Raw genomic sequence first — 22,767 nt, forward strand, 5'->3', positions numbered from 1 at the left:
AGGAACTCCCTTTTTTATAGTAACAAAATTAAATTAAAATTAAAAAATAATTAAGATAACAAATTAAATTAATTAATTAATTAATTAATTAACAATGCCTACCTGGGGCTCCCGCCCCCTCCTTCAACTTCCTCATTAAACACCTCCTCTTTCGGTCACTAGTCTATACCTAATTTATCCCTCGAGATAAATAAATAAATATTTTTAAATGATAAGAGTTGAAAGTAATGTAGGAAATTAAACTAACAATAGACTTTCAATTAATGATTTTATTTCTTAGTTGGATTAGTCGCTTAGAGCCCGTTTATTGAATTTATTTTAAATAGCTGTTAAACTTTTACATCTGAGAAAATTGTTTTAGGAGTTAATAAGTTGTTACGTCTTATTAAGAATTAATTTTTGAAATGTTTGGATGATGATATTATAAGTTATATTTACTCATTCTAAGATTTTAAATAAAACGGTAACAGCTTTTTTTTTTAATTTTTAAAATATTAAAAAAAAAAGATTACCTGAACTCTTAATCATCTTATTTAATATATTATAAGTTTAATCAAACATTTTGTTAGTTGGTTATTTTGGTGAACCGATAGTGTCGGTCACTTTGACTATACTTTCGAGATGTATGTTTAGCCCTATAATAGATTTAATTTGCTAGGATTGCTTTTGTTATATTTCCTTATACATCATGTATTATTGATGTAGATTTACATTTCAATACTTTAATTTTTTTTAAATTGATTATGCATATATACGCACGATGGGTTCACGTCCAGAGGTACATATCACAAGCCCATATAGGCACATAAATCAAGTCCAAATCAACTAAAAATAATAATACAAGCTCAAATTTGCTAAGCTCAAACTGGCTATGATCTAAACAGTAGCCCCAAGTTAGCTCATGTTAAGTGACTTAGGCCCACGAGAATATATGTCTCCATATAAATACTCGAAAACCGCACAATCAAATGTACGCAATTCATAACTCCCGAACAGTCTATTAATTTTGAGTTCTTCTACCATACAAAGTTAACTTGAGTGTCGGAGGGTTTTCGTCGGAACCAATCCCAGTGTCCTAACGACAATTTTGTGATGCAAGTAGTGCTCACGCGAGGAATCGAAAAGTGCGAGGGAAGAATTACAAAACGTGACGTGCAATCGCACCACGTCAACACACGCCTTTAGTTAATAGGCTTAAGTGTGATATCTATGAATCTATAGTTGCCTTTTGCCGTAATGTTGATGTTACACTAAATTAGTACTTACTTTCATTCCAATTTTTCTTGAATTTTATTTTATTTACTTATTGTGTGAAAGATTAGGCTAATGGGTAGCCATTTATAATTCACCAACAAATCACAACTATTTAATTGAAAAAGAGAGATATCAAGAAACAATTAGTTGCATTATATTATAGGCTGCCAAATTAACGGTGCATTTTGTATGCATTTTGAGGGACTAATTAAGAGGTTGTGGTCATCATTAATTAGAAGGGAAACACCACAATTAACATATTCAAATTGGGGCATAATTTCTCATCATTTAAAGCATTTAAACAATTAGAAAAAAGATTATTATTCACCATGGCTTTGTCTAAAATGGTATTGAAATAGTTGCTTCCATATTATCAGACTAATTTAGAAAGAAAAAAAAATTGATTTTTTTTTAAATGAAGAAACATGTAACACACTGTATATGTACATTGCATAAATTTACACTCTCGTACAATAGATTGCAAATTATAAGGGAGACGTAAATTCACACTAAGCTAATCATGCGCGACAATCTGAGTCAATTAATACAGACTCACTTGCTCCGACTGTTAAGTCACAAACGGGAATATACTAATATTTTATATGTGTGGAGTTGGATTTGTTAACGTATATAAATATTACATCACAATTAGTTAAATATATTTGACTCATCTGTCATGTTTGCAGTGTTTAATTGGGACCTAATTACATGATACACTATTTATTTAAAAAAACAAATTGAATTAATAAAAACATGTCACATGTGATCAAAGCTTCTGAGTTGGAACCATTATGCATTATCTATTATCTTGATGTTTGTTCACCATACATTTTATGGTTAAATACAAAAACACCCCTGTACTATGGAGTTTGTATCAAATACCCCCCTATACTACACATAAATACAAAAACCCCCCTCACATTACATTTTTTTCAAAATATGACGAAAATACCCTTGCTTAACCTATAGATTAAATGGTTTCTTTGAGTCATTTTCCACTATATTTTTTATATTTTCGGTCAATTTTTCTTGGGGAATTTTGATATTTATATTTTTTTTCTCCAAAACATTAAATTACTTAGTTTTTTTTTCTCAATAAAACCTTTTATTTTTTCCGGTAGTTCAAATTCTCAACAATCATAGGATTGTAAAGATGTTTGTAATCTTATGATGTTTGAACTACCGGAATACATTCAAGAAAAAAAAAATGAAGAAACTCAAAATGACAAAAATAAAAGGTTTTTATCAGAAAATTAAGAAAATATAAGCAATTAGATGTTTTGAAGAAAAAAAATATAAATACCAAAATTTTCCTCGTGAAATTGACTGAAAATGGCTCAAACAAACCCATATATATATATATATATATATATATATATATATAATAAATGCTTGAGTAGGGGTATTTTCGTCATATTTTGAAAAAAAATGTAATGTGACGGGGTTTTTGTATTTATGTGTAGTACATGGGGGTATTTGATACAAACTCCATAGTACAGGGGTGTTTTTGTATTTAACCCTACATTTTATTTGGACGAATGTGAATATACTGGAAACGTGTATTATATTCTCTGTCAAAGTTCATGCAAGTGTACTTTTAGTGTGTGTGTGTATATATATATATATATTATTTAATATCTAATAATTACTAAAGAACAAATTAAATTAAGTACTTTAATTGTGTTTATTGAGGTCAAATTGGTCTAAATTAAATAGGTTGAATTTACAAGTTTCAACCAATAATAGGACAATACTAGAACTAAGCTATTTGGTGCCCTTCCAAGCATAATATTTACAAAAATATAAGACATATATTACTTTATGTTAGTTTTATAATTTTTGGAATTATTAGGTATTTTTCGGGGCTTTTTAATAGATTTGGAGGTCCAAGGCGCATGCCTCTCGGCCCTTGACTTTGGACCACCCTTCGTATATTTTTTTTGTTGTTGTCCAACAAAGTTTTAAAAGGTCGTTCGGTGAATGTTCGTTAGAATGTAATAAGGAAAAATATAATTGTCTAGTTCGATTAATGATCGATTAAATTTTAAACGGATTTATTTAATTTATTTTAGGTAACTAGTTTCAATCATCTACTCATTATAGGCATGTTTAATAAATTTCATCGAGTGTACCATGCAACAAACGAGAATGATCCTTCGTATGTATGTATACTACTAGTAACGATCACAATTCATAAGTTCCTTCAGAAAAGGAAAAAAAACAACAAAAGAAAAAAGAAAGGGAAAGAAGATATAAAATAAATATAATTCAATTAATTAATATTAAAAAACATTTACTAATTTTATTAAGATTACTCGAAACCCAACATAATAAAATAAAGTCCATTTAATCGACAAACATTGTTAATCGTACCAATCGTTTTTCCTTTCAAGTATGGTTGTAGAAAATTGTAAATAAACTGACCCAATTCGACAAAAATTCAAACTCGAGATTTATGATGAGCTTGAGCTCGAACCAATTGTTGTTGTTCACGAGCTCATGATTTTTTTTACACCAATATAAATATACAATAATAATATAAAAAAAAATAAAAAAGAAAAGAAAATGAGCTTGCGCTCAACAAAAATTCGCCTCGAGCTAGGGTTTGTTTCAAATCAAAACGCAGCAAACTGGACCGGCTCTGAACCGGACGGTTCGAATAGTAACGGTCCGACTATAAATATAAAGTATTTTCGTATGCCCTAGAAACAGATTTTTTTTCGCTGCAGCGCGTAAAAATTCGAAGGTTAGAAACAATGGGGAGCACCGCCGCAAACGGCGCCGTCGACAAGGGCGTCGATTTCGCCAACTATTTCTGCACCTACGGCTTCCTCTACCACCAGAAGGACATGCTCTGCGACCGCATACGTATGGACGCTTATTACAACGCCGTTTTCGAGAACCAACACCACTTCAAAGGGAAGGTACTATTCACGCGCCACCGTACGATTTATTATTTTTTTTTTTTTTTTTGGGAGTTGTAAATAATTTATCTGTGCTCGATTTTCTGTAGCTGTATCTATTATAGGTTCTTATAGAAGAAAAAAGGAGTGCGAATAATACAATGAACGAATGTGCTGGAAAGATAAATACTTGGAAGTTTTCTGTTTTTTTAGGTGGTGTTTGCGAAAGCTTATTTAGAAGTAGAAGTTATAGGTCGTGATTCGTGAGTTAAGTTGATTTTAAGTGATTAATTTTTAAAAGTTGGGGGTGTTTAGCAAATTTGTTGGAAAATTAACTTAAATAGAAAAAAACAGGGTCATGGGTGCTTAGTAAGTGTTTGCAAACGCTTTTCCAAAGTGATTTTGAACTAAAAAAAGCTCATAATCACTTTGGAAAAGCATTTGCTAACAAAAATTATAGCTTAAAGTTGCTTATTTTACGACAAGCAGAAGTAAAAGTTCATTTTGCAAACAATTAATAATAGATTATGAGCAAAAAAAAAGCTCGTAGTATGTTTGTAGAAGTTTTTGCAAACACCACCTTAGTTTGATGAGTTTGAATTGTGAAGATTTGGACTGAGTTAAGTTTATCTATCGATTAGGCTGTTCTAGACGTAGGAACGGGGAGCGGGATCCTAGCTATATGGTCTGCACAGGCAGGTGCGAGGAAAGTGTACGCGGTTGAAGCCACGAAAATGGCGGAACACGCTCGTGAACTTATTAAAGCAAACAAGCTTCAGCATGTAATTGAAGTGATTGAGGGATCTATGGAGGATGTGACTCTGCCCGAGAAAGGTTTAATCTTCTCGTTCTCGCTACCTTATTTTGTTCGATTTTCTTTTTTTGTTGTTGCTAACCTTATTTTTGTTCGATTTTTTAAATGCGTTTTCATGCACCTGTGATGAAATAATTATTATTTTCTTTTGGTGGGCAGTTGATGTAATTATTTCGGAATGGATGGGATACTTTCTTCTCCGTGAATCAATGTTGGACTCTGTACTCTGCGCTCGGGATCGCTGGCTGAAGCCAAATGGTGTCATGTTAGTACTTTTTTTTTTTTTTTTTTTTGTATATATCTTGTCGAATATTATATCTTGTTTATGAAGATAAAGGTATTTAAAGAAACAGCTATTTGTTTTTATTGTATTGACCTTTGTATGTAGTTTCGTGTCGAGTGTTTGATTTGGTCAGTGTAACCTGACTAATGAAGCTTCATCTTGCAGGTATCCGAGCCATGCTCGAATGTGGATGGCACCTCTGAGGTCCGGGTTAGTAGATCAGAAAATGGGTGATTATAAACGAGCCATTGAGGATTGGTACGGTTTTGTTAATGAAACCAAGACTTATTACGGCGTCGACATGGGTGTTTTGACAAATCCGTATACTGCAGAGCAACAAAAATTCTATTTGCAGGTTCGTTTTATCAATTGTATATTTATTATGTCCGTATCTTTCAATCTTTGAAGAATTTGAATACATGTTTTTTAACAATGTCGTTAGTGTCGGATTACTTGTTTTCTTTGATTGAATAAATAGATTGTTTGTAATACCTGGACTATTTTAGTGAATTGCAACTTTAGGGTGCTGTTGCTTCAGTGTTTTTTTTTTTTTTTTTTTTTTTTTTTTTAATTTTAGACTGGGATAGAATGAGCAAAAGTGAGTTCGTTGTCGAATTATTTAATTTTAGAATGTATATGTGAAGTCCTTCAATTTTATGATCCGAATTTACATTTAAATCCCCTCTCCGATTTTACTCATTCAAGTTTTCTAAAGTTCTGTCATATTCGGCAATCCTGAGATTCATATCTATATCAAGAACCACGTTCTTTTACTTGAAGTTAAATTAATAATAATAAAAAAAATTATGTTTGCTTACTATGAATTATATGCCTGCAACTAAAAGCTCGCGCTGTTGAACTTTGTAGACATCTATGTGGAACAACCTTCATCCAAATCAAATTATCGGGGAACACGTTATTGTGAAGGAGATAGACTGCTTAACTGCTACTATAGACGACATACGTATCGTTGAAGCAAGCATTTCATCTTCCATCACACAAGAAATTGCAAGATTATCCGGTTTCGGTGGATGGTTTGATGTCCATTTTCGAGTGAGTTTCTCTAATCGTTATTCACTTTTTTTTTAAAAAAAAATTTAATTAATTAACATTTGGTTTAATTGATAAACTAGGGTAGCGATAAGAATCCCGCGAAAAAAGAAATTGAGTTGACCACCGCCCCGAGTGAAGATTCTGGAACTCATTGGGGTCAACAGGTATGTTGTTACTAATTCACATCGTTCTGTACAATTATACTTAAAATCGAAGTCTTTTGTTTTTTAATCGAGAAATCGAGAGTCTAACTGTACATCATTGCAGGTATTTCTACTGCACCCTTCTTCAAATGTTCAGCGTGGGGATAAGTTGATGTTCCAATTCTCAATGAGTCGATCGAGGGAAAATCATCGATTGATGGAAGTTGACCTTAGCTGCGAGATCAAACAAAAGTCCGGCGAATCACTTCCACCGTTTAAAAAGAAGTTCTACATAGAGTGAGTGATCTGTATAATTCTGCTGCTATTGCACTACTTTAGAATTTTACGAGCCTGGATTTTTTTTTTCCTTTTTTCGTTTGTTGTTCTATTTAACATGAGATTACGGGATGTAGTCTCGATCTTTGTCGGAGCGAGAGTGTAACATTAGTATTCAGTGTGTATTTCTGAATAATCTTATTTATCAATTTTCAACCATTTTTATTGTTACCAAGTTCAATATGTTCAGACAGATTAGTCAATGTTATATTTTTCAATGTTATTTCAAAAAACAGAAAATTAAAAGTGGAAATTTCAGAAAGGGGTCATTAGCAATTCACCTCTCCTATAGATAAAAATTAGTGATATGTCCATACTATAATTCTTTCTTTGTGAAAACCTCATTTAATATTTATTTCCAATCTTACTCTCTAGTACCTATCATGTTTTTTTTTTTATAATTATCCAGTATTTTCAAAATCCCTATTAATGAGGCACCTAATCTCGCTAATTAGGCTTAATTATATACTTTCCCTAATAAAACTGCTCCTAGTATAATTTATCTCAATTATTCATTTTTTCTCTCTTTCCATAACAACAATTTAATTCCTAAAAATCTGTTTCCAAATTCCTAAAAAATTGCTACCAAATCAAAAAAAAAAAAAAAAAATCGGATTTTTTATTTTATTTTATTTTTATATTATTTTCGCACTTTATTTAGTCATTTTTTATTTATTTTTATTTATAATATTTTTTAATAAAAATATTATTTTAAATTTTTTTTAAAACTTTTTTTAAACAAAAAATTGAAATTTTTTTCTCAACAGGTTTGCAACGCCGAATATGACTATGGTTGAATATGACTATATGTGACTATAAACTGTAGTCATATTCTTTCTTTATATTGTTGTTTTTTACATTTTTGAACTTAAAAATTCCGATTATATGGCATAGTCATGTTAACCAAATCATATAAAACAACGAATATTCCCTATTATTTACGAAAACAATTCAATCAACATCCACACAAAAAATCACAATTTGAATCTTGTTATTAGAAGTCAACTTGAAAACGAGAAGATAGAACATATTCAACAATAGTCGTATTCGAATATGACTACACTCATATTCGAAAAATACATAAATATGACTATAGTCATATTCGAATATGACTATAGTCATGTTACTACTGCTGTTCAGATCTGGAAAAAAAAATCGAAAAACATAAATAAAGATAGAAAAATAACGAGAGAGAGGGACGAGAGTCGACGAGGTCTTCATACACAAAATCACCCTAGCATATCCTCACCCCAAACGACCCTCCATACTTCAACACAATCATCAAGGTTGATGACATGATGTGCAACACTAAAAAAAACATGAGAATGTGACTACTGTGTGAATAATTCTGCTGAATGAATCTGCACTATTCTGTAAATGCAATTCACATAATATTACGTGAATTCAATTACGTGAATTCAATTCAGCCAAAACAAACACATTGAAACTTACACTAACGCAAAAATAAATAAATTACAATTCGAATAACTAAATACATAAATACGAGTATAGTCATATTCGAATATGACTATAGTCATGTTGCTGCAACTGCATTCTCATGCTCAAACTGCATCTTTTCAAAAAAAAATTGACTGATTAACAACAATTGGAATATCAAAATTAAACACAAATGACCCCAACAAATTTTAAATGGAAAATCTCTAAAAGTGAAGACTAAAAAATGAAAAAAAATCTCACAAAATTGTGATACTTTCACAATTTATATCCGGAGCTAGGGGGCACCAAATTCAATCTCCTATGTACAGTATATAAAAATATATACTCCGAATACTCTATCCAAATTTCGGCCACATCCAACGGTTTAATTGCACGAAAAACGCGTCCAATCTAGCTGCCCTGAATTATTAAGTAACAAAAACCAACAGCGAGTTTTAAGATTCGATCTATATTTAGAGAAGTCTGATTCCAATCTCCACCGGTCATAAGTTATATTGATGTGTTATGAGTCCTGTATAAAAATATCAAACCGATCCGACGGTTAGATCTTCCGATATGGCCTCTGCACAAAAACTGCTGCATCTCACAAAAACTTTATTTTTCTCCTCTTTTTTCATCCGGTCTTCGGAAAGAGAATCGAAACCCGGCGCCGGCGCCGAGTGCGGTTGAGTGGTCTTCATTGGCGAGTGGTGGAGGATTATGGGTCTGAAGAAAAAAAAAAAAAGAAGAGAAAGATAGATATATGGAGAGAATTAATGTAATCCTACAATCACGTGAGACGGTTATGAAAAATAAATATTGCAATTAATTTAAAAACTACATAAGGTTAGTTTCGTCTTATCACAATTGTTGAGGGGGGTTTCACTAATTAAGATTGGACTTTGAGTGTGGGTAAAAGTCTTAAAAGTCAAATAGGTTTAACTCATAATATTTATGGTTTGAGGGGGGTTTTGCATATTTCCCCTTTTAGAAATCAGAAAAAAACAAAAAAAAATATTTCAAAATAAAAATTAAAATCGAAATTCGAAAAATCAAATACGAATTGTGAAGTTGACGCAAACGGCCTTGACCGCTTCAAGGAATAGATGCACATGGATGGAATTCCATGCCAGTACAAGAATTATAGTTCTTCCTAATAAATAAATAAATAAATAAATATATATATATATATATATATATATATATATATATATATATATATATATATATATATATATATATATATATATAAACAAGTGGGAGATCCAATTTACTATAATATTTAGCATAAATTACGGCGGAATTTAGTGCCACATTCCAGGGTTTCATTTTTTATAGTGACACCATTACCTTACCCTCTTGATAAATTTTTTATTTTACAGTAAATTACAATCGCCCCATGAGGTAAAATATATTTACAAACAGACCCCTTATTTTTTCATAATTACATCCAAACCCTGAAATTTTTGGATTTCTTATATTAACATTTAACATCCTTTTATAGGGGATGGATGTAAAAATTTACAAACGACAGATGGCTAGATATAACTTCTCAAAAAGAAGGGATTTTTCGTAAATAAATAATAATTCAAAGAGGTGGTTGTAATTTACCCAAAATTTACGTTATTATTGTTATTTTTTTTAATCTTATCAAATCTTTATATGATTTCAACTTTAAGCTGCACAATGCTTTATAGTTTATTCAATCATATTTAAAGAAATATTTTTGTATAAATTTGTGATTGTGTGTAAGTAAAAAAATAAAAGTAGTATCATCTAAATATAGCATCTTCAAAAACTATGGTTGAGAGAATATGGTACAGAGAGTTATTTGTCGGCAACATTATGGAGCAGTGGTTAGAGACAATAAATATATATACACACACACACATATGACAGCAAATGAGGCGAGGGTAAAAGTGTCATTACACATTTGGCACCAATCACCATCAAGAACGCAGTTCACTATCACTAATGAAATATTTGAGAAAATCATCAACAGAATTCTATCCTTGAAATTAGGCTTTTAGCCCAACAGAGTATAGGTAGATTTTGGTGATCATTTCATTCTATTTTTACTTGGCAGCTTTTTCAAAAGTCGATTGCAACTAAAATCCATTTTTATGTGAAAGCACTTTTCTAACTAAATTTTCTTAAAATGGAGAGGTAAATGTCATTTTAGCTAACGAATAATATCTTGAAAAATCATTTCATACTATACTTAGCTAGTGGATAGTGAAATGTTATATTTAGCTAGTGAGGTGTATTATTCTTTTTACCAATTCCCATTTATTTGACTTCTAAATTAAGTCACCATCATGGTGTCCAAAAAAAACCAATGAAAAAAAATTGTAAAGACTTGTGGAATTAATTAATCCCGATGTAAATAACGTGAAGTTAGGTGTTACACCTGATTATTTACACCGAGTGAATTAAAATTGTTGATTTGACTAAATAACAATGTAATAAACACACATACACATCTAATCTAACTCCTCAATTTATACAAATGAGGTGCACAAAAAAGAAGGAACTCCATTCTGAATAACAGATGAATCCCAATACAAGTGTTAAAAATCATCATATTATTATTATTTTTATTATTATTATTATTATTATTATTCTGTAAATCAGAAGGAAAAAAAAAGTATGATATAAAAATAGTAACAATAAAAAAGAAAAAAACCCAGAAAGCTAAGAACAGCAGCAGCAGTTCTAGTAGCTCCTGCTTATGATCTCCATACATACACTTTTTATCCTGCGAAAACCTAATTTATTTCACAAACTCAAATTCATCCATAAAAAAAAAACAAATCCAAATTATATATTGGGATATAAAATTCTGCTATGTTCTTTTGATCACCCACTTGATCTTTGTTTCTTCCACAATAAATTAATTATCACGGTACATTATAACATTTTCTTGGCACAAAAGCTCTCGGTCGAATCGCTAATTCGGATAAATCTTCTTGTGTTTCCCCTTTTACGAATTCTTAGGCCTCATCTCGGGTGATGAGAATCGTGAATGCCGCGATAAAGAAAATGATAAGCTCTTAGAAGTAACGATAAGTAAATAATACAAGTAATGGGGGGCGCAATTTAGGTACCTGTTTGTGTGTTTGGATAATGGATTAGAGGGAGAGCCTCAAAAGAATCAATAGAAGGGTGGTGGTGGAGGGGAGGCGTATGAAACCCCGTATATGGGAGGCAATGGCCCTACGTATACCGGAGTTGGTGGTGGTGGTGGTGGTGGTGGTGGTGGTGAGGGTGATGGTGGTGGAGGGGAGTTATATAGGTATGGTGGTGGTGGGGGTGAAGGTGACGGTGGAGGTTTGTAAACGTAAGGGGGTGGAGGAGAGGGTGGAGGTGGAGATGGTGGTGGTGGGGGAGGTTCTATACAAGGGGGTGGTGGTGGTGGAGGTTCTATACAAGGTGGTGGTGGTGATGGTGATGGTGGTGGTGGTGGTGGTGAGGTTGGGGGAGGTGGATAGTGTAGTGGAGGGGGTGGAGATGAATATATGTAAACGGGTGGTGGAGGGGGGGAATGTGGCGGTGGAGGGGGTGAATGTGGTGGTGGAGGGGGTGAGTGTGACGGTGGAGGGGGTGAGTGCGACGGTGGAGGAGGTGAGTTATAGTAATACGGAATTGGTGGTGGAGGTGAGAAAAGAGGCGGAGGAGGCGGTGGGTGAGTTGGTGGTGGTGGCGGTGGCGAGCGGACACAAGGAGGATATGCTACGGGTGATGTTGGTGGTGGTGGTGGTGAGGGAGATGGCGGCGGAGGTGATGGTGGTGGTGGCGGTGGAGAGTAGACAGGTGGAGGAGGTGATGGGGGCGGGGGAGAAGGAGGTGGAGGAGATGGAGGAGGTGGTGGTGGAGAGTAGACAGGTGGAGGGGGTGGTGGGGGAGAGTAGACAGGTGGAGGAGGTGATGGGGGTGGGGGAGAAGGTGGTGGAGGAGATGGGGGAGGTGGTGGTGGAGAATAGACAGGTGGAGGAGGAGGTGGAGGTGGCGGCGGAGGCGAATAAACTGGTGGTGGGGGAGGCGAATACACCGGTGGAGGTGGTGGTGGAGGTGGTGGAGGCGGGGGAGGAGAATAGACCGGAGGTGGAGGAGGAGGGGAATAAACCGGAGGTGGAGGTGGGGGAGAATAAACCGGAGGTGGAGGGGGTGAATAAACAGACGGTGGTGGAGAGGGCGGCACCACAACTGGCGGTGAAGGGGGGGGCGGAGTTGGAAGAGTAGGAATGAACCGATGACACCTAAAAGCGCCACAATGAATTTTCTTAGACAAAAACGTCTTACACTGAGCGGCTGACCTCTGAGCTGGCCTACTAGCCAAGCAATTCCGCCGATCGTCAAACTCCGGCACCGCCAAGCACTGAGGCGGCTCACCGGTGAAAAAGTTGTACGAGTATGTGAAATTCTCAAGCCTTGGCAGATTACATATGCTCTTCGGAATCGAACCAGAGAGCATATTATGCGCCACATTCAACTGCTCCAAACTCGACATCCCACCGATGGTATCGGGCAACGGCCCCATCAGACCGTTATAGCTCACATCGAACACCGTCACGTTCTTCAACAACCCGATCTCCGGCGGCAAACACGACCTCAGCCCATTGTTCATCAGTATAATCTCGTTCAGATTCGTCATGTTCCCCAGACTCGCCGGAACACAGCCGTGGAACTTGTTGTTCGCCAGCACAATCACGGACACCGGCGAGTTGCCGAAGTTGTCCGGGATTTCAAACGCGAATCTGTTGTGGTTGATGAATATGGCGTCCAACGGCTTGTCGAACAGCTCCGGCGGAACCGTGCCTTCGAACTCGTTGAACCGAATGTCCAAATAGATCAGCTTCGGCAAACTCAGCACAACGTAGGGGAACTTTCCTGCAAACCTGTTGTTGCTCAAGTCCAGCTCGAACAGTACCTTCAAGTTTTTGAACTTCTTCGGCACAGTGCCGCAGAAACGGTTGGAATTGATGTGGAAAATGCCGAGATCTGTGAGAAGGCCGAGCTCTTCCGGGAGATATCCGGCAATGTCGCCGTGGTTGAGATCAATTCCGGCGACGGTCTGGACAGAAGGATCGTCGAGTGCAGGCGCACAGAATACTCCGGTGTAGTTGCAGACACCAGATCCGACCCAATTAGCGGTGAGATTCTGTGGATCTGAGAGAATAGCCTGTTTCCAAGCTTGCAGAGCAATGTAAGCAGACCGCAGCCTAGGGTTTTCGAAGACGAGAGAAGGATCGACGGAGATATTCTCGCCTCTATCGCCATTCTCGTCTAAGTAGTACAGCAGCTGCCGCCGCTTGATGAAGAGAACTTCGGCGTCGGAGAGATGGCCGCCATTGCCGCCGATTTGAACGTGGGAGAACGCATCAGCTGAAGACGAAAACGACAACAAGGCAAAAGCAAGCAACGAAAGCAACACGAGAAGACAATTGCTGCTACCACAGCACCAAATGCAGCTTGAACAATTCCTTTGCCTCATCTCACACCAGACATCTATCTGTAGCTGATTTTTTTTTTTTTTTCCGCTGCACCTCAGAAAATTGAAACGTAGAATGTGAGATGAGATGAAGAAGAAGATGAACAAGGCGGAGATCTGGCAAAGAAAAATGAAGAGATTGAGAGATTTGGGTGGCTGTGCAGAGTGCTTTGAAGAGAGAGAGAGAGGAGAGAGAGGAGGGTTTATAAATTATACTTAATTTTAATTCTATCGGTTTTTGGGTTAGGGATTGTGTGAATGAGAGAAGCAAATGAGGTGGTAGTGATAGAGAGAGAAAGGAACAACCGAAAATAAAAAGACTTACAGCTATATCACAGCTCAAAGCCACCAGCTTCTCTCTCTTCACACTCCCACACTATAACAACAAGGGATGAGAGAGAAAGTTAGAGAGAGAGAGAGAGAGGCGACTTTATTTCTCCTTTGAACTAACACATTAATGTTCAACGCGCTCCTCCTTAGCTAAAGTTTTGGATTAATGCACCCCGAAAAGTTTTTTTCTTTTTTTATTTATTTATTTTCTTATTTCTTTTTTCAACCAACGCGTATTAAATACGAATAAAATAAACGACTATTTTTTTAAATAAAAGGTTCGGATATGATAATGATGTTAAAAAAAAAAAAAAAGTAAATAAATAAAGTCTAAATTACGGCCACACCCCGAAGTAACGTCAAATTATAACAAAAACCTCCTTGTTTGGATAATTACAACAAACCCCCTCAACTATGGATTTTCGTACACATTCACTCATGCGGTGTCAAATTTAGTAGAATCTTTTAGATTGTGTGGAATATTCTTCAGTGTGTACTCGTTTTACTACATTCGAGCTCCACGTTTTCAAACAAGATGATTATAAGATGTGTTTATTGACTTGTAAATATCATATTGTGGTATATCAAAAACTGTGTTTTTGTAAAAAAAATGATTACAAACTTGAGAAAATTCCATAAATCTAGAAGATTATGTTAAATTCATAATTGAGGGTATGATTGTAATTACCCAAACAATTGGGTTTTTTAGAATTTGACATTAACTCAGGGTGTGGTCTCGTAATTTCCCTAAAATTAATAAATGAGTATTAGTATAATACGTGGCAGTTAACTAACTTTAACTACTACTAATAATAATAACAATAAATTAAAAACAAATACGGCTAAATTATGTGGAAGAGGGGTTGAATTAGGGAATATTTATTTTTTTGGCCGGACGCCGGCCAACTGGAAATGAATAATAAGCGCGTCAATTTTTTCTTGCTTGCGTCTCTTTCGGCTTGGCTTTTTTCGTTAAATATTTCTTTTTTTTTTATTTTGGTATTTTTATATTTAATAAAAAGAAAAGGATTTGTTTATTTAATTTATTTTAGCTTATAATGGCGGAATTAATGGATGTGATGTGGAATTACGGAACTGCCCATCAACTTGCAGTATTAGAGGTGGCAATACGGCACGTCTAAACCCGTAATTTGTGCCCTCAGCTCGTGGTTTTTGTAGATGGATGGATACATACTGGTATCGAATATGCTGTTCTGCTACTTAATTTGTAATTGAATTATGATAAACTTTTTTCTTGATTTAAGGCATTGATTGTTCAATTATTTATATTATATTAAATTAAATCTGTGTTGAAACTAGTTAGTAAGATGTCACATTCTTCATATGAATATTGTATTAATGCGATTTGTGTGTAAAATATTTACACGGTGGAGGTTTGATATTAATTAAATTTGATATTAACATTTAATTGCGGTCATCCATTTTTGAAATGGATTTGAATAAGTGCGAATTTTGTCGATCAAATGTCTTACTAGTTACTACTACTCTACTAAACAATATTATTTAGTCAATAGAAATTATTTATTCACTCTAGATCAGCTTAATTATTTTTGGAATTTTTATGATTTAAAAAAAAAAATATCAAACACTTTAAAATAGTTTATAAACTTCTAAACATCTTATAATTTTCTTTTAATAGCTTATAAGCTAATTACCTGCTCAGTCTTTTTGTACTATGTAAACTTTTTATCAACTGATTGAAATCATTTAGCTCATTTACTACTTCCTTCAATTTATTTTTCAACTATACATAATAAATATCATCAATAATAAATTGCATAGACGAATGAATAAATGACTGGCCAAGTGATACTGTATTTATCTTTATAGCTAAATAGGAACACCACAAAATAAATTGAGAATTCAACAATTTTAGAGAGTTTTAAAGAGTAAATAAAAAGTGTAATATATATTTATATTTTTTTTATGAATAATAATAATAATCAAATAAAAGTTAAAGCCATTTGTAATATTGTTTGCAATGTGAAAAGTAAAGTAGAACCTCCATAAATTAATAACCTCGCTTAAATAATAATTTGTTCCGGTCACAATTCGGTGAAAATGTATTATATTATTAATTTAGTGATTTAATATTTTGCTAAATTAATAGAATTTTGCTGATCTCAGATGTATTAATTATTTAATTTATAGGAATTTAATTATATAGATATATTACATGTGGGAATAAATAATCACTACTTCATTTGTATCTTGACTGTTACAATTTACAATGACGGAGACTAAATTAAAATCATTGGTAATGTTATTATATTTTTAATATTTTTAAAAAATTAATAATAGATTAGACTTGGTGGGCCGATATGGAAGCCAAGCGGGTTTGACATTATGCTGAACCGGGCCCAATCCCGCCATTCACATGCAACGGTTATTGATGGGTTTAAATATTTATTATTCACCTTCGCCGACACCGCTATTTCTTTTTATTATTTTATTATTGTTTTGAGTTTTGACTAACTAATAGCAGATTAATTAGTCTCACAAAAGTAAAGGTAAAATTATGTGTTTGTAAACTACAACTTTTTAAACGTATTCGTATCTGTATTTCTAACATGTTTCGTGTCCGAAACTTGTGGACACATGTCGGAGATCCTATGGACTATTTTGAAATTTTTGAAAAATTAGAATCATATTTGAATATCGAATTTTCAATTTCTTTGTTGATTCTCTAATTATTTACATGATTTAATAATCAATTGTAAATTAATTTGTTTTATATTTATATTGAAATATCTTAAAGGAATTTATATATAAATAAAATCTTATATATATTTATTAATATTTACACGTTTCTCCTAAATACTCGTATCCTCGTTTTTGGGATGTGCCGTTTTCCAGTATTATCATTTCTGTGTTCGTGCTACGTAGAAGTAGAGTAAAGGTTACAAAGCATTCGTGTAATTATATGGTGAATATTAAATTATTAATATTAGAAATATTATATGACATTTGATGGGCATAGCTATAATCTATTTTGGCCCACCAAACATAAATAAATAAAAAAAAAAAGAAAAAAAAGAGAAGAAGAAGAAAAAAGGATGCCCAATATCTGAAAAGACCCCCAATTTAATGGTCCAAGCCCAAAACCTTGTGAACCTCTTGCTGGCACTAATTTAATTATTACTAGTTTCTTATGTAAAAATCCCGTTCCGCTAATTTTGGAATTCTGAGTCGGGCCTAACCAAAGTTCGGTGGCTCAGTCCGATTATATTTGAGCAGAATCTATTTTTTAATGAGTCAAGGTGAGTTTGAGCTTAATATGAATTAATTAGAATAAGGCCCGACCGATCAAGTTCGAATATACTGTTACAGGTAATTTATTCTATTTTTTTATTTATTTACCGCGTGACAAATGTGAGTGGCGAAAGTTAAATATGAGTGAGTTATAATAGGTTAGGAAACAATGGTGTCCCCCTAATGGTCTGCTGGTGGTGTAGGTTAGAGCTCACAGTCACAAACTCAATCAACAATTTATTGAGGTATTAATTTAGTGAGGTATATATAGATACTCTATTATTGCATTATTTTGATTGTATTTATGGGACCCCTAAATTCATGTTGAGAAAATACATAAAATATTGAAAATCATTGCATGAAAATGAAAATTTGATTGTCGGTTATGAAGAAAAAAATTAATTCGTGTCATATTATTTGTTACTTTATAATACCAATAACTCATCGACTTTTTTCTTCTTCTTCAATTTTGTCCATGTGACTCTGAATTAATTAAGAGATGATTGGTGAAAATAAAATTTTAACTAAATGGGTATTTTTGTCACTTTCTATGTTTTTTTCCTCTTTATAATCTTATATATATTTATTAGTTTTGTTAATACTCGTACGTCAATTCAAATCGACACTTATTTTGAAATGGAAAAAGTAATATATTTTTAATTTTAGGGCAAATTATAAGGATCCCCTGAAGTAAGATTTAATTACAAAAAAATCCTTGTTATTTGCATAATTACGAGCACCCCTTGAAGCTGCAAAAAAATCCTAACAGAACATAGCAATTATCTAAAATACCAATGTGTTACAATAATTGAACGAAAGAGGAAAAAAACGGTGTTATATTAAATACAATAGAATTATTTTACAAACCTTACAATTAGACTCTTAATGGTATTTTGGTCATTACAAAATGTATATTCCATGTAGGGGTGAGAAAAAAAACTGAGGAACCGAGGACCCGAACCGAAAATCGAATCGAATTGCACCGAACCGAAGTATACACTGCATACTCTGTTTTCAATTTTCTGTGAACCGAAAATTTCAGTTCGTATTCGTTTTTTCAAGTAGTAAATTGATTTTTTTTACTTATGAATTTTGAGTTGATTTATTGACATTTTTGGGCCGACTTTCGGCCCAAAATGAGCCCAAAATTATTGAAAGCGAACCCATAATTTTATGAACCGAGAAGGAACCGAAACCGAACCGAAACCGATAGGAACCAAACAAGCAAGAAACCGATCGGTTTGGTTTTTGGTTCTTTAGGAACCGGTTTGTGGCTAAAACCGAACCGAATCGAACCGTTCTCACCCCTAATTCCATGTAATCTATTTGATTCAGTTATTGTTAAATTTGTGATGGTAAATTCGTCATACGGAAAATACCTCATGATAGTGATCATAATTATACAAACTATGAGAGTTTCTTGTAATTACAACTTACTTCAAGGGGTCGTCTTTGTAATTTGCTCTTAATTTTAACAAATACATCGCTATTTATCCCAAATATACATTCAAATACATCATTTAATTTTAACAATTTTATTGAAAGAGTGACAACCAAATGTATGTTATCACTTGATTATTTATTGGGGTCATTAGCAATACACCCCTTCTATAGATAAAAAATAGTGATATGTCCATACCATAATTATTTTTTTGTGAAAAACCCCTAGAATATTTATTTCCAATTTTACCCTTATACTACCTCACGTTTTTTTTTTAATAATTATCTAGTATTAACAAAATTCCTATTAATAAGGCAACTAAATCCCACCGTTTTTTTTTTAATAATTATCTACTATTTATAAAATTCCTATTAATGAGGACCTAAATCCCGCTAATTAGGATTAATTAGTATAATTTATCTCAATTCTTCTTTTTTTCTCTCTTTCCATAATAACAATTTAATTCCTAAAAATCTATTTCCAAATTCCTAAAAAATTGCTACAAAATAAAAAAAAAAAGTATTTTCGGACTTTATTTTTTTATTTTTTATTTTTATATTATTTTCGGACTTTATTTAACCATTTTTTTATTTTTTTTATTTTAATATTTTTTAATAAAAATATTTTTATATTTATTTTTTATTTTTTTTAAACAAAAAATTGAAAATTTTCTCTCCACCCGAATATGACTATAGTTGAATATGACTATATGTTAATGTGACTATATTAACTGTAGTCATATTTTTTCTTTATATTGTTGTTTTTTAAATTTTGAACTTAAAAATTCCGATTATATGGCATAGTCATGTTTACCAAATCATATAAAACAACGAAGATTCCATATTGTTTACGAAAACAATTCAATCAATATCCACACAAAAAAAACAATTTGAATCTAATTACTAGAAGTCAACTTGGAAACGAGAATATAGATTATATTCAACAGTAGTCATATTCGAATATGACTACAGTCATATTCGAAAAATATATAAATATGGCTATAGTCATATTCGAAGTCAAACTGCACCACTTATCAGTGACAAAGTCAACGAGGTCTTCGTACACAAAATCACCCTGACATATCTTCACCCCAAACGAGCATCCATACTTCAACACAATCATCAAGGTTGACGTCATGATGTGCAACACTACACAAAAAAAATGAGAATGTGACTACTATGTGACTACTTCTAATAAATAATTTTGCACTACTCTGTAAATGCAAATCACATAATATTATGTGAATTCAATTCAACCACAACAAACACATTGAAACAACAACAAACGCATTGAAACCTATCAAGTAACGCTAAAAAACAAATTACAATAAAATTACACTAGCGTATCAATTAACGCAAAACGAACAAACGATTTACAGAGTAGTCACAACGTGACTCTGTGTAAATCGGTATAAAATTTTCAATCAGTAACGATCATTTACACCAATTAAGACGACCCAAAAAAAACAATGAAAATTCGGTTCTAAATACACATACACACATATCTGAAAACACACACTACAACCCAGCCCCAATTACGAAACCAACAAAATTAAAGCAGAACCTCTGACCTTTAAACATAGTTTAACTCCGGCAACGATCACAGTATGGTTGAACGACGACGATATCTCTATTCTCACCTAATCTCGACTGAAATCACGCCTGTATACCAAGGAGAATCACGTACGCCTATAATAAAGGGAAACAGTTATGGAAATATATCGTGATTAAATATTTGATTTATTATAAAAAACTATTAATAAGGGTACTTATGTCTTATTATGTTTAATTGAGACGATGGTAGTGTAAAGAGAGAGAAATCCATAGAAACGACGAACATGAGAAAATAATAAATCACTAATCGAGTGAATCAACAATAGTCACATTCGAACCAGAGTAGTCACGTTGATGCTGCTGTTTCAGATCTGGAGAGAAAAAAAAATAAAAAAAATCGAAAATAATGAAAGGGATGGAGGGGGAGGAGAGGACAACGACGGTGAATGAAAGAGAGAGAGAGAGAGAGAGAGAGAGGTGAATTTATAATTTTCTAATTGAGAAGAAGAAGAAGAGAAATTGAATTTCTACCGGCCGACGGTGACGAGGGCGCGAACAACAGTGGCATCTCCGAGGCGGGCGGCTAGGTGTAGTGGGGTGAGCGGCTGTGATCGGTAGCTAGGGTGAGCGGACTACGACGGTGGTGTGGAGAAGGGGAAGGATGGCGGCGATGGCAGTTGCAGATCTGCAGGGAAAGAAAAAAAAGAAAAAGAGAGAGAGAGAGATTGAGAACGAGAGTGAGAGAGAAGAGAGAGAGAGAGGGAGATATATACAAGAGTGAGAAATAAAATTATATCACGTTAAAAACCTAAAACATGGGCACTTTAGTCTTATCATGTCTGGTGAGGGGGGTCTCACTAATTCAGATTGAGATTTGGGTTTTGGAAAAAGTCTTTAAAGTCAATTGGGTTTATATCAAAATATTTTTTAAATGAGGGGGGTATTGCATATTTCCCATTATTTATTACTAATAGATTTTGGACTAGCGATTTATTGGTTTTCAAATTCCCAATTATCATGAAATTAATTGATTGTATTAGTAGCTTTGGCCAATGTTAATATTCCATCTTTTCACTAATGACATTAAATTGGGATAGCAATCGGAATAAGATTCGATGAGTAAGCAATTAGCCAGGAATATAAAAGCAGCGGCTGTTTTCCGCGTCACGCTTTTAGGATGTGGATTGGATTCTCTCGAGTAATAATTGACAGGAATTTTCTCCAATAAATAATTAATAAATATAATAATAATAATTGAGAATAATTTAGACACCTTTAATACAAAATAAATAAATAATAATAATAAAAATAAATTGGACCATATTTAAACATGCTTAATTAGCACTCCTACACTCGCGGCATCATTTGACCGGAGTGCGAACCTCCTTGTCAACTATTTTAGCTCGATTATATATGTACTAAATTAATTTTTTGAGGTTGCTATTAATCTAGTGAAATAATAATATTTAATTGTGGGATCGGACTTCTGTAGCGAATTTCAGTAAATACGAAATTTATCAACCGAACGTCTTATTAGCTTCTAGTATTTAATCAATTAGAACCTAATAGTAGTAATCGAACGAGACTTTTAATTATTTCGAGTTCCCATGTCAAACCATGTTATTAATAATACTCACCACACCAATATGTTATTTTGATTATTAATTGAACAAATGAAATACTAAATATGATTCATAATGTTACCAAAAGCTTTTCTTAATTTATTATAATTGAGTATATATATATATATATATATATATATATATATATATATATATATATATATATATATATATATATATAGATTACGAATTTTATTGGAACATCAGTCCTCCCATGTAAGCAGAATATACTCTCTCTCTCTCTCTCTCTCTCTCTCTCTCTCTCTCTCTCTCTCTCTCTCTCTCTCTCTCTTTCTTTCTTTTTTTTTAATTATTATTATTAATATTATTTATTATGAAATGCAAAAGCAGAACTTTTCTCCTGTGTTGGTGTAGTAACAAAAAGTTGTCTTAAATTGGGATTTGGCTTCCTTAATTTAGTTCAATTGGCCGAGGGTGACTAACCATAGCTATCACATTGCTTTTTGACTTGATGCATAATTAAACTGCATGAAATTGGAACAAAATTCCGATTTTCGGAACAAGTTTTTTCTTACCAATTTCCGAAATTCTTATTTACGATTTTTCCAATTTTATTTGGCATTGAATTGGAATTATTTTTACACTACGACCGAAAAGATTAATTTTTTTCGTTTCCTAAAATGCTAATTTCGATCTCATCCGTTCGATTTACATCCTTTAGCATGCCGTAAGTATTCTCAAAAAAATGCTGCGCGCACACCTGGCGCAGTATCGACCGTTGGATCACACACACACATGCATGCATGCATGCGTGTCATCCAGCAATGGCATGCTGCATGGAGTACTACTAGACCAAGGGAATCATATATGCAT

At 33.4% G+C, this 22,767-nt stretch overlaps 2 protein-coding genes across 2 annotated transcripts; one reads left to right on the forward strand and one right to left on the reverse strand.

The window, feature by feature from the left end:
* Nucleotides 1–3,958: 3,958 nt before the first annotated feature.
* PRMT10 (protein arginine methyltransferase 10) lies at nt 3,959–6,961 on the forward strand. The gene is made up of 7 exons (XM_012999190.2): nt 3,959–4,178; nt 4,799–4,991; nt 5,131–5,236; nt 5,420–5,609; nt 6,122–6,307; nt 6,388–6,471; nt 6,575–6,961. The coding sequence occupies exons 1-7, from the start codon at nt 4,011–4,013 to the stop codon at nt 6,749–6,751; spliced, it is 1,104 nt and encodes a 367-aa protein (XP_012854644.2). The 5' UTR covers nt 3,959–4,010; the 3' UTR covers nt 6,752–6,961.
* A 3,900-nt stretch (nt 6,962–10,861) lies between these two features.
* Nucleotides 10,862–14,191, reverse strand: LRX3 (Leucine-rich repeat (LRR) family protein). The gene has a single exon (XM_012999020.2). The coding sequence runs from the start codon at nt 13,715–13,717 to the stop codon at nt 11,378–11,380; it is 2,340 nt and encodes a 779-aa protein (XP_012854474.2). The 5' UTR covers nt 13,718–14,191; the 3' UTR covers nt 10,862–11,377.
* Nucleotides 14,192–22,767: the final 8,576 nt, after the last annotated feature.

The sequence above is a fragment of the Erythranthe guttata genome, chromosome 11, assembly GCF_056151865.1.
Source record: "Erythranthe guttata isolate IM_541 chromosome 11, IM_541, whole genome shotgun sequence".
Lineage (NCBI taxonomy): Eukaryota > Viridiplantae > Streptophyta > Magnoliopsida > Lamiales > Phrymaceae > Erythranthe > Erythranthe guttata.

What these genes read in the sequence shown, in the direction of transcription:
- PRMT10 (XM_012999190.2), top strand. Translation starts at nt 4,011, where the DNA reads ATGGGGAGCACCGCCGCAAACGGCGCCGTCGACAAGGGCGTCGATTTC. An exon ending in AACACCACTTCAAAGGGAAG is followed by an intron (nt 4,179 to 4,798) that starts GTACTATTCACG and finishes TCTATCGATTAG; the next exon opens with GCTGTTCTAGACGTAGGAAC. An exon ending in AACAAAAATTCTATTTGCAG is followed by an intron (nt 5,610 to 6,121) that starts GTTCGTTTTATC and finishes TGAACTTTGTAG; the next exon opens with ACATCTATGTGGAACAACCT.
- LRX3 (XM_012999020.2), bottom strand. Translation starts at nt 13,717, where the DNA reads ATGAGGCAAAGGAATTGTTCAAGCTGCATTTGGTGCTGTGGTAGCAGC.